At 46.1% G+C, this 13,012-nt stretch overlaps 1 protein-coding gene across 1 annotated transcript in view; it reads right to left on the bottom strand.

The window, feature by feature from the left end:
• Positions 1 to 1,528: 1,528 nt before the first annotated feature.
• LOC144511929 (E3 ubiquitin-protein ligase znrf2-like) overlaps positions 1,529 to 13,012 on the bottom strand; it is a 201,320-nt gene continuing 189,836 nt past the window's right edge. The window contains exons 3-5 of the mRNA XM_078242401.1: positions 10,230 to 10,335; positions 7,297 to 7,391; positions 1,529 to 3,270 (exon numbers count right to left, since the gene is read on the bottom strand). Of these exons, the coding sequence (XP_078098527.1) occupies positions 7,334 to 7,391; positions 10,230 to 10,335 (164 nt within the window). The 3' untranslated portion in view covers positions 1,529 to 3,270; positions 7,297 to 7,333. The remainder of the gene's footprint in view (positions 3,271 to 7,296; positions 7,392 to 10,229; positions 10,336 to 13,012) is intronic.

Raw genomic sequence — 13,012 nt, 5'->3', positions numbered from 1 at the left:
GTACAGTACATCCACCAGTTCCCCTGTATCCACTGCACATGATTCCTTCAAAGCATGGCAATAAATTGATTAAACACGATTTTCCTTTCACAAAACCATGTTGACTCTGCCTGATTGCCTTGAATTTTTCTTTAAAAGCTGAGAACATCTGTGGGTGGTTATGAAAATTCCCCTTGGCTTGATTGCAAGGACAGCTTGTACCTTAGGTCAATGCAAACATCATGAAGGCACATCAGCTATTGGATCAAAGCAAGTTAGGAATAATCACCCACAACCAAGCTGGGAGTTTGATTTATAGAATCCCTACAGTACGGAAGGAGGCCATTCAGCCCATCGAGTCTGCACCGGCTCTCTGACAGAGCATTCCCCCTACCCAGGGCCTATTCCCGCAATCCCACATATTTACCCAGCTAATCTCCCTAATCTGCACATCGTGAGACACTAAGGGACAATTTAGCATGGCCAATCCACCTAACTTGCACATCTTGGACTGTGGGGGGAAACTGGAACACCTGGAGAAAACCCACGCAGACACAGGGAGAACATGCAAACTCCACACAGACAGTCACCCAAGGCCGGAATCAAACACGGGTCCCTGGTGCTGTGAGGCAGCAGTGCTAACCACTGTGCCACCATGCCGCCCTTTGTCCCTTGAACATGGAAGTCATGAGACATTGAGACAGTTAGTTGGGAATTAACAAACAGAGTGCGTGGAAAGAGCCATCCCATCAGTCCAACTTCTCTGCCCTTTTCTTATAACCATACAAATTTTACCTTTTCAATTATAGCATTCTCATCTTTGAGTCAAAAAGTTGGGGGTGCAAGTCCCACTCCAAAACAATGAGCACAAAATCAGTAGTGAGTGAATGCTGCAATGTAAAGAATACTACCTTTTAGAGGACGCATTAAACTGAAGTCCTATCTGCTCATTCTGGTAGATATAAAATGTGTCAGAGAAGGGATGTTTCTCTCAGTGTCTCGGCTAATACTTATCCCTCAACCAATATCTCTCTAAAAATAATTACTTGGTCATTATTTATCTGCCTTTTGCAGAACTTTGTTGTGTCCAAATTGACTGCTATGTTTCCCTACATATCAATAGTGGCTGCACTCCAGAAGTGCATCAATGGCCTGAGGTTTGCAAAATGCTTTATAAAAGCAAATTCTTTCTTCATGTTATCCAATTCGACTGGAAAGTCTGTACTTGGAACTGGCATTTTTGCTAAGCAGTTGGCTTTTAGTTTAGTGTATGGTGATTTCTCTGTAAACAGAGAATGTTCCCATCCTGCCCACCATGGGAATCATATCAGGCAGGCAGCGGGGAGGGGGGGGGGGGGGGGGTTGGCGCGCGTGGGAGCGGACCATGCAAAGCTCCGTTGACCTGGGACGGGATTTTCCGATTTTGGGGTGAGCGCAGCCGGAAAATCCTGCCCAAGGTTGAAAATCCACGACAAACGTCACTCAAATCCTGTATCAACATCTCATCATCAACTTCATATTTTCCAGTTTCTCAAAGGAGGCATCAAATAATCCATTTTCTTTTTAATATCGTCAATTTATTGATTTTTTTTCTGTTGATTTGTTCATGATAATATCTCATCTTCCTCCCAGAGGTGGAGACATGGTCACCCCTAAAGAAGGAGCACAGTTTGCAGGAGTTCCCTGCAACAACATTAGCTGCTAGCAATTATTACTCAGTTCATTTCTTTAAAAAAACTGTATAGACTCTGTGCTGCCCACAGGTTAAGGAAAGGTGCTGCTATATACGCAAATGCACCTCTATCCTTTTTGGCTAATCGATGGAGAACGATGGAACATCTTCCTACTTTTGGCACTCACGGTTAGCATCGAGCTTTCCCATGGTCATGAAGTAGATTCTCCAATAATGTGTCTGAACTCCAGCCATGGAAGAGTGACATACTAATGTGATGTCAGCCTTTCTTATAGGATCCTTCTCTGAGCAGGAGTGCTGGAATGTGGTCAATATTACATTGCAAACCTGCGCTTGTTGGGAGTCATGTCAAGACTCTCACCCCCACCTCACCCCCCACCGCCCCCCCCCCCCGCCCCCACCAGGCCGATTGGTCTGTCCGCCAGATTCATGATGCCAACAGCAAGAGGAGATTTCATTTTTATCATTCTAGGCTGAATCAGAAGCCTGGTCCCAAAGGATGAATTTTAACCCGTCACATCACTCAGTCCTTGCAAGCTCACCTATTCAACAGGTCCAGAATCTTCAGGGAAGCACAGGCTTATTCGCCCTAAATCACACTATGATCATGATCCATCGTTACAGCTCTTCCTCTGTATATGTGTGTGCAAAGTGCTATAAAGCACAGGTCCAAAATTCTGTTCAAACCATCTAACTTGAATTTCGCTTTTCCATGTGTCATCTGAAAATTGAACTGGACCACTATCGCTCGCTGCTACCTGCATTGAGTTGTGTGTGTGTGTGTATGTGTATATGTGTGCGCATGTGTATATGTGTGCCTGCGTGTGTACGCATGTGTATATGTGTGCCTGTGTGCGCATGTGCACATGTGTATGTGCTTGTGTATACGTGTGCATGCGCACGCATGTGTCCTTTATGTATATGTATGCCTGTGCACACATGCACATGCGTGTGTATGTATATGTGTGCTTGTATGCACACGTGTGTGTGTATATGTGTGCCTGTGCGCGCGCGTGTGTGTGTGTTTTGGGCAGAAAGTTCCAGTTATATCCTAGGGTTTCACCAACCCTATCCCAGTATTTTTAACATCAAACACTGAGCCATTCACACATCTCTCACAAATGGCTACAGCTGCACAGTTACAGTGCAAAAAGAAATGTATAGAAAACAATTAATAACATGAACAAATTAATCAGCGTGTGCTTTCAAATCAAAAAAGGTAGAAAGGCACAAACTAATTACCATACAATTAAACATTGGCTGTATACATAAAGAAAAACCATTTTATCCTGCGTGTGTCCTTCATATATATATATATATTATATATATTATATATATATATTTGGCACAACATGTCCAAATGGCAACAGAGCCAATCCACGGGGATTTCAAAACAAAACCCAGAAGGAGATGAGGGATGTGGCGTCGCTGAATCTGTAGCCATCATTTATAAAGGAAGATAAGTTTTCCTATTCAACAGTCTAAGGAAGCAGCAATGATCATCGTACTCTTTAAATATCTCCTCGCCTTCCGCGAATTCAGTCACAGCCCCTGCTTAGTTGAACAAGTTGTTCCATTGACAGAGGTGACAGGAAAACCTGATGAAGGAACAAAATCTGAAATTAATTAACCGCACCTCAGAGAGTTCTGACATTGAACGCAGAAAATTCAAATGCGCTTCTTCACCATTTACATCTCAAACGTGAGGAAGAATGTACAGAAACATCAAAGGCCTTCGTCTACCCTCTTCATGGATGCCCTGAGCAACTGGTTTCAAATTATAGACAAGTAGGGTAGTTCAAAAATAAAGGACACCTGCACTTTATCTCATTGTCTGAGGCACTTTGGGATGAAATGACTTCTGCTCAGCAGATCACACAGCTAGTGTTGGCCTGTTAACATGTCATTAATATTGGCCCACAGCATCACAGAATTACTATAGCACAGAAGGCCATTCGGCATATTGTGTCTGAGCTGGCTCTCCAAATGAGAAATTCACCTAATGCCACTCCCCCGCTCTCTCCCCGTAACCCTGGACATTCTTCCTTTTCAGATAATGATCCAATTCCCTCTTAAACTTGCAGCCGCACAGTGGTTAGCACTGTCGCCTCACAGTTCCTGGGATCCGCGTTCGATTCCTGGCTTAGGTCAGTATCTGCGCGGAGTCTGCCATGTGTGCGCAGCACATTTAATAATAGCCAATTGACGAGGAAGCTGAACAGCGTCGAGGAGATTTTTAACCCAAAGAGCGTTTCTAGGGGTCAACTCTTCCTTTTCCTCCGTATCGTCTGAATAGGGAAACAGCGGCATGCTAGAGGAACTGGGAGGATCCTCCTGTCGGCATGGTAGCACAGTGGTTAGCACTGCTGCTTCACAGTTCCAGGGACCTGGGTTCGATTCCCGGCTTGGGTCACTGTCTGTGTGGAGTTTGCACATTCTCCTTGTGTCTGCGTGGGTTTCCTCCGGGTGCTCCGGTTTCCTCCCACAGTCCAAAGATGTGCAGGTTAGGTTGATTGGCCATGCTAAAGTTGCCCCTTAGTGTCCTGGGATGCGTAGATTAGAGGGATTAGCGGGTAAAATATGTAGGGATATGGGGGTAGGGCCTGGGTGGGATTGTGGTCGGTGCAGACTCGATGGGCCGAATGGTCTCTTTCTGTGCTGTAGGGTTTCTATGATTTCTATGATGTTCTCCCAGTGTCTGCGTGGATTTCCTCTGGGTGCTCCGGTTTCTTCCCACACTCCGAAAGACGTGCTGATTAGGTGCACTGGCCATGTTAAATTCTCCCTCAATGTACCTGAACAGGCGCTGGAGTAATAATAAGTAAACTTTAAACCTTCAGGCAGTGCTTTCCAGATCTTAACCACTCACTCTGTGAAAAAAAAGTTAAACTTTCTTTATTAGTGCCACAAATAGGCTTACATTAACACTGCAATGAAGTTACTGTGAAAATCCCCTAGTCGCCACACTCCGGCACCGGTTCGGGTAAGTTGAGGGAGAACTTAGCGTGGCCAATGCACCTAACCAGCTTGTGTACTACTTGTAACACAAGCACTACTACTTGTAACTTGGCCTACTTGTAACACCAATAAATAAACTTAAACTTAATATTGCCCAATATTGCAGACGTGTGTTCTAAGGCCCATGCCTGAACCTTCCTGATGGAAAAAAATTGGAGAGATCAGATGTCGTGGCTAAATAGCAAAAGTAGTTCCGTCGCTCTTTTTGTCAAAAATAAATTCTTGCCCAATGACCAGATGTTCCAAACTTTTCGATTGTAGAGTTTTACTTCAGATTCACCAAACAACCTAACAATTTGTGGCTTAAACCTTGCAGGGAGCGATTACGCAAAATCACAGCACCGTTTGCCCAGTTTTTACCTTTGCTGAAATAAAACTCATCAATTGTTAGGATCTGGAACACATGAGCTGACAGGGTGTCGAAAAGAGATTCAAAAGCAACCTTCAAAATGAAGCTGGATTCACAGAATCCAGGGGTGGCACGGTGGCACAGTGGTTAGCACCGCTGCCTCACAGCGCCGGGGACCCGGGTTCGATTCCCGGCTTTGGTCACTGTCTGTATGGAGTTTACACGTTCTCCCCTTGTCTGTGTGGGTTTCCTCCAGATGCTCTGGTTTCCTCCCACAGCGGGTTAGGTTGATTGACCATGCTAAATTGTCCCTTACTGTCAGTGACACTAGCAGGGTAAGTGAGTGGGGTTATGGGAATAGGACCTGGTTGGAATTGTGGTCGGTGCAAACACGATGGGCCGAATGGCCTCCTCCTGCACTGTAGGGATTCTATGACATACATAAAATGTAAATATAGACACACACCACTTGGTCCAATTGCCCCATGCTTTGCTCCACATCTCCAACCTCTTCCATCTCACCTTATCTGCATAATCTTCTATCTCTTTGTACCTCATATAGTTTCTTCCCTTTCCGTTATATGTGAAGAAGAAAACATGCCTGAATGGGGATATACACCTGGTGCGGAAATTTCCCATCCCGCTCACCAGGGGAATTGTAGCGGGTGTGGGGGGGCGGACTATGCAAAAGTCCATTAACATTGGACGGGATTTTCTGGTTCTGGGATGAGAGCGGCCGGAAAATCCAGCCCACGGAAAGGTAAAAATTTGAAGGGCTCTGGGAAAAGTGCTGAGGAGAGGAACTATTTGGATGGTTCTTTCAAAGACTCGGCTCAGGCATAATGGGTTAAATTGAATGGCCTCCATTGGTTTCAAAGCTTCTTTGAAGCTAATCACGCCATATGTGATTAGAGGCGGCACGGTGGCACAGTGGTTAGCACTGCTGCCACACAGCGCCAGGGACCAGAGTTTGATTCCAGCCTCAGGTCACTGTGTAGAGTTTGCACATTCTGCCCGTGTCTGCGTGGGTTTGCTCCGAGTGCTCCGGTTTCCTCCCACAATCCAAAGATGTCCGATTTAGCAAAGATGCTAAATTGCCCCTTAGTGTCAGGGGATTAGCAGGTTAAATATGTGGCATTCTAGTGATAGGGCCTGGGTGGGATTGTTGTCAGTGCGGGTTCGATGGGCTGAATGGCCTCCTTCTGCACTGTAGGAATTCTATGATTCTGTGACTTGCGGCATGACTGTGACAGTAAGTAAATGGGGTTACGGGGATAGGGCCTGGGTGGGATTGTGGTCGGTGCAGACTCGATGGGCCAAATGGCCTCCTTTTGCTCTGTAGGGAATCTATGATTCTATGGTACGTCATATTGAACTGACAGCCTATTGCGGCCATCAAACCTCCAGGGCAGGTTCCACAGCCTGCAGCTGTAAACTGCATTTAAGGGAAACCCTTCATTATCTCTGTAAAAAATGCATAGGATAGACTTGAGTGGGTGCATCCTCCACAGCCATAACTCGAATACAAGCATGTCTCACTGCGACAGGAAACATTTTATATTTCAGGATATTTGCAATTACATTTGAGAATATTCAAGACATGGAATGGAAAGTGAATCATTTCAATGAGCATCTCTCGCTATGTGAACAAAGTGTAGGAAGTAGATTATTTGTCCATCGACTGGTGTGCGCACATAAGTGAGATTTATTGGTTGAAATGAAGTCGAATGCCGTCAGAAAATGTCAATGGAACGAGCGGGAGCTATAGAGGGAAGCAAGCCAATGACCCTAACAAATACTGCAGGCAAATCATCTCCTCCCTGATAATTGGTAACAGTTAAAACAATTAGACTTAGAAAATCATTTCATAATCCAAACAGTCCTTGTCTGCATGAATGGAGGTACATGACTCATCCGCCCGTTTCAATACATGTAAGCTCATTTCCATTCAGAAGCACTGCAATAGATAGGACAAACTCACTGATTCCAGTGAATGCAAATGCAAACTGAATGTTGAAGACATCATGAGCATGCTATTCGCGTGTTGGATATAGTAGGGTACGTGATCCTGTATGCGTCGCCGATCAAAATATCATTCGGTGACTGCCATTAAAAAGCCTTCCAGAGACTTCAGTGAGTGGAAGTGACTTGTGTCCCAGTGTAGCGTCAGTCAAGCAGACAAAAGCCAGTTTTGATAGCAATCCTATGCTGAGGAGCTCGAGGGTTTGGTGGAGACTTAAGCTTAGAAAGGAATTACCTTATAGCAACAGCAAACAGTTGGTTCCATTCATCTGTTAATCTGATGGGTGCTCAGGACATGACCTATTCACTTCAAACCAAGAGTCTATACATCTGGAGGGAGAAGTAGACACATTATTGTTAAGCCAAGCCTACATCCACAAGACCGTACAGTTGAAAGAAAGCACTTTCTCAAAGCCAATTGCATGGAATGGAGACATTCAGAATCTACGTACAGGTAACATAATGGAATCGTCAATCAGGTCTTATTTGTGAGACAGGCTCAATTTCAAAGGAGTGTGGTGCCTTTCAAATTTCCAGAGAGCCACTCATTTTCTTATCGCTTTCTGCATTTACGCTTTTCTTCCTGGCACGCCTGCTGTCTCCCTCCTTTACTTTCCTCATTCTTCATCGTGTGCAGGCCCAAACTTCCCTGCTAGTCTCCCATGACAACCTATTATTTCCTGACAGCGAGGTGTGACAGGTGTGGAGTAACTTCATTGCAGTATTAGTGTAAGCCTACTAATAAATGCGGTTACAAGTGGTGTACCTCAGGGATCTGTTTTGGGGCCACTGCTGTTTGTTTGTAATATTTATTAATGATCTGGATGAGGGTATAGTTGGGTGGATTAGCAAATTTGCTGATGACACCAAAGTCGGTGGTGTGGTAGACAGTGAGGAAGGGTGTCGTAGTTTGCAGGAAGACTTAGACAGGTTGCAAAGTTGGGCCGAGAGGTGGCGGATGGAGTTTAATGCGGAGAAGTGTGAGGTAATTCACTTTGGTAGGAATAACAGATGTGTTGAGTATAGGGCTAACGGGAGGACTTTGAATAGTGTGGAGGAGCAGAGGGATCTAGGTGTATGTGTGCATAGATCCCTGAAAGTTGGGAATCAAGTAGATAAGGTTGTTAAGAAGGCATATGGTGTCTTGGCGTTTATTGGTAGGGGGATTGAATTTAGGAGTCGTAGCGTTATGTTGCAACTGTACACAACTCTGGTGCGGCCGCACTTGGAGTACTGTGTGCAGTTCTGGTCCCCACATTACAGGAAGGATGTGGAGGCTTTGGAGAGGGTGCAGAGGAGGTTTACCAGGATGTTGCCTGGTATGGAGGGGAGATCCTATGAGGAGAGGCTGAGGGATTTGGGATTGTTTTCGCTGGAAAGGCGGCGGCTAAGAGGGGATCTTATTGAAACATATAAGATGATTAGAGGTTTAGATAGGGTGGATAGCGATAGCCTTTTTCCTCTGATGGAGAAATCCAGCACGAGGGGGCATGGCTTTAAATTGAGGGGGGGTAGTTATAGAACCGATGTCAGGGGTAGGTTCTTTACCCAGAGGGTGGTGAGGGATTGGAATGCCCTGCCAGCATCAGTAGTAAATGCGCCTAGTTTGGGGGCGTTTAAGAGATCCGTAGATAGGTTCATGGACGAAAAGAAATTGGTTTAGGTTGGAGGGTCACAGTTTTTTTTTAACTGGTCGGTGCAACATCGTGGGCCGAAGGGCCTGTTCTGCGCTGTAATGTTCTATGTTCTATGTTCTATGTTCTAATAAATAAACTTTAAACTTTCCAGAGGTCCAGCACTAGGATCTTACACCTCGCACTTCTTGCTCAGTTTGGTGGCTGTAAAAGGACTTTGAGATGCTTTTCTTTGGAAAGCTGCTATGCGAATGCAAATTGCCGCTGCTAAATATTCCATCCTTCCACTCATCGCGCTCCAAAGCAAAAACAGGACACCCTCCCAATCCCACGTTGATTTTCCCTCTCTACATTTTTCAGCGGACTTTGACGTTTCAGTTGCATCTGCGCCAATGCAAACTGCAAGGGACACGAGACACTGAGGTCTAAAGGACACTCTGACTAAAACTGGGTGAGCTTTGTGGGGATGGGTGGGGGAAGGACACAAGTGTTAGCTGGGGGCATGGGGGGAGTGGGGAAGAGATCTCAAGGAAAAGAACATTTCTCTTTAACACTTTAATAGAATAAGAAACCGTGAAATTCTTTTTCCAATTCTCCACAATCCCTTTTGACTAATCAGCACTCCTGGCTGAGATGCTCTCTTTTGGAAATCAATGAAAGAAATCTAATTGTGAAGAGTCAAATGCAATAAACCCCTGGCCAAGGCAGACTGGTAATTATTGTGAAGTCTCTGCACATACCAAAGATTAATCCTGGGCCAAAAGTGGGTAAGAACAACTTACTTCAAAGCCACTGGCAATAATGCTGAGTCAACTGAGTAAAAGAAAGAGGCCCGGGGTAGGGTTTCCAACCCTACCAGAATATTCTGGAGCCTCCAGGATTTGAACATTAATCTTTATAAATTCCAAAGATGCGCAGGTTTAGGTTGATTGGCCACTTAGAGTCAGTGGAATTAGCTGGGTAAATATGTGGGATTATGAGGATAGGGCCTGGGTGGGATTGTTGTCAGTGCAGGCTGGATGAGCCAAATGGCCTCCTGCACTGTAGGGATTCTATGGTTCTATGACATCATTATTTATTTCATTTGAACACTTCCTTTTAAAAATATTGGAAATGGGCGAAAAGGCTGTTTGACTGTGTGGAGGCAGGAGGGATCATATTGACCACCTCGGCCTAGTGTGATTTGCCTGTGAAATTATCATTGGCCATTCTGGCAGGGAAGCACAAAGGCAACTGGAAACAACTCGTTAATAAGAGCTGCGAGTCTGAACATTCTTGGACACAGCATTTTGGGAGCGATTTTTGTGAGTCTAATAACTTACACAGTGGTCTCCTGAAATGACCGGCTCAAAATGTTCCAAAGCAAACTGGTGTTACTCAGAGGTCACCGTCACTGCATGCTGGTGGATTGTGGCATTTCTGTATTGAGCGCATTGGCATGATTTCTATCCGAAGTCTCCTCCTTGGATACAATAATGCTTGACACTCCAAGGCATGCGCTTAAGCAATAATCTCAGCTCCTCAGCCAACTCACCCTTTATGGTAGATGCATAGACAAGGCAAGCGTGCAATGGTATCTCCCTGCTGCAGTTCTTCAAGGCATATTGCACATTCTCCGGTATCTTTACTCAGCACATCCTCTGCAGCAAAAAAAAAGTGCATTACTACAAGGAATTAGGCCATTGCTCGTTAATGTGTTAATACTGTTCCAAGTTTCGAACAGCAGAGCACCAAGAGGATGTGTAAAGAGAAGGCCCTGTTAATACATAATTGCACATACAGGATTGACTGCCCCTTAAGTGGATTTGAAACCTGTTCTGCAGGAACTAATGCCACCAATCTCATTAGTACAACCTAATGCTGCTTCGTAATACAAAGTTGCATTGAATTAGCTTGTTGAATAACCTTTGCATTCAGGGTACCCTCCTTTCTGGCTTATCAGAATATACATATATATATGTGTGTGTGTAGGTGTGCGTGTGTGCATGTGTGTGCGTGTGTGTGCGCGCGCGTGTGCATGTGTGCGCGTATGTGTGTGTGTGCACGTGTGTGTGTGCATGCGCATGTGTGTATGTGCGTGTGCATGTGTGTGCATGTGCATGTGCGTGTATGTGTGTGTGCGTGTGTGTTCATGTGCGTGTGTATGTGCATGTGTGTGTGTGCATGTGCGCGTGTGCATGTGCATATGCATGCACGTGTGAGTGCATGCATGTGCGTAGATGCGCAAGTCCCACTCCAGGACTACTTGAGCATAAAAATCAAGGCCGACCCAGTGTGGTGCTGAGGGAGTGCTGCACTGTTGGAGATGCTGGCCAGAATTCTCCAGTCTCGCACAGCCTGCGACCGCTCAGCCAAATCTCCATTCACTGCAGCAGTACTGGAGAATCCCAGCCGCAGATGAGGTTGGAAAATCCAGGCCGCCATCTTTTGGATGAGACAATAAATGGAGGCTCAGTGGGATGTGAAGGACCCAGTGGCCCTATTTCGAGGGGAGTAGAGGAATTTCCCTGGTGCCCTGATCAATATTTATTCCTCAATCAACATCATAAAAACAGATTATCTGGTCATCATCATATTGCTGCTTATGGGAATTTTTGTAATGCTCTGATTGGCTTACTGCATCTCCTACATTGCAACAGGGTGGGATTCTCCCATCCTATCCATGGCGGGTTTTGTGGTGGGTGCCGGAGGATCGAGTGGGAGCCAAAAAGTCAGAAATTCGCCAGCCTAAAATCACGCTGCAATTCTCCCAATGGCGGGTTTTCCCGCTGGCTGCTGGCTTGAATGCCATTCACATTCATTTGCACCCCTTGAACGCTCATTAAAACAGCAGCCTGCCGGCATCCCATCAGGCCTTTCAATCTTGCGTCACGCCAGCGTAAAGTTATGTCAGTTTAAAACCCGGTTGCTAAGGAGTGGCAGGCACAAGGTGGCTCGCAGTTCATTAGAGACTTGGATGTGAGCGCAGCAACTTTCCGCCAAAGTGCCGCGCTGCTCCTGATCCACTCTGCCAGTTCCTGCCTCTATCTCCATGCTGAGCTGGTCTTCATTGACAGCATTCTGCTGCCGGACCTATGGACCCTCCTGTATACCATCGCAGATTAGTACAGTACCTGGGGTTGGGGAGTAAAGGAGACTCCTTCTCCCAGGTGTCACACACCAGTGCCTATCCGGACAGGGCTGTGCTGTGGGACTCATGCAGCCACCACAACAAAAGTCTGATCTGAAGTTTGATTGGGGTGGGGAGGGTGCAGGGGCCCCTCTTGATGAAGACAACGGGGGCAATATGGAGGGTGGGCTGTGTAAGGAGGGCGCACGGTGAGGGTTCACAATGGCAGGCAGAGGGACAAGGAGGTGGATGAAGAAGATGAACAATGGGAGGCAGAGGGAAGACCAAGGGAGGGAAACTGGACCCCGAGAAAGTTGCATGAAAAGCTCACAAACAAGGGGGTCAAATGGATACCACATCATTCACTGGAAGGGGATACATGAAGTTTCGAGATGCAGTAAGGTCCAAGTGGGGCGTCTTGCAGGTGATGGATAGTGGTAGAATCATGGATCAGATGTCCTAAAGGCTGCGGACCTTTTCCCTCTGGGTCGCTGACATTCTGCAGTGTGTTGAAGACAGGTGGGTTGGGGATGGTGATAGGACTGTGCTGGACTGGTGTTTCAATATGGCACCGAGACCTTTGAACCCTCAATTCTCTCAGCGGGCAGTGAATCCGTTGTCAGCCCACCAGGTGACTCAGAGGGGAACTCACCTGTGCATAATTAATGAGGTTTTACGCGCAGAATCTGCCACAGGATCTCACTATTCTGAGCAGTTGGAAAGACACGGCTTAAGCTGCCCACTGCCTCAGAATGGGAGAATTCCACCATAATTCTTTTTAAAAATATACTTCTTTGGCTGTAAAGTGCTCTGAGATATCCAGTGGTCATGAACAAAGAACAATACAGCACAGGAACAGGCCCTTCAGCCCACCAAGCCTGCGCCAATATGCGGATTCTATCCCTCTGTTCACCTCTCGTTCGTATGTCATTCAAGATACACCTTGAATGTTGCTAACGTGCCTGCTTCCACCGCCTCCACTGGCAGTGCGTTCCAGGCACCCACCACCCTCTGTGTGAAAAACATTCCCTGCACGTCTCCCTCAAACTTATCACCTCTCATTTTAAACCTGTGCCCTCTTGTAGTCGACCCTTCCACCTTGGGAAAAACCCTCTGACTATCCGCCTTATCTATGCCTCTCATGAATTTGTAGACTTCTATCCGGCCTCCCCTCAGCCTCCGTCTTTCCAGTGAAAACAATTCAAGTT

This window comes from Mustelus asterias, chromosome 2, assembly GCF_964213995.1.
Source record: "Mustelus asterias chromosome 2, sMusAst1.hap1.1, whole genome shotgun sequence".
Taxonomy (NCBI): Eukaryota; Metazoa; Chordata; class Chondrichthyes; order Carcharhiniformes; family Triakidae; genus Mustelus; species Mustelus asterias.
The sequence above is the reverse complement of the archived record's forward strand: the minus strand, read 5'-3'. Positions and strand labels throughout refer to the sequence as shown.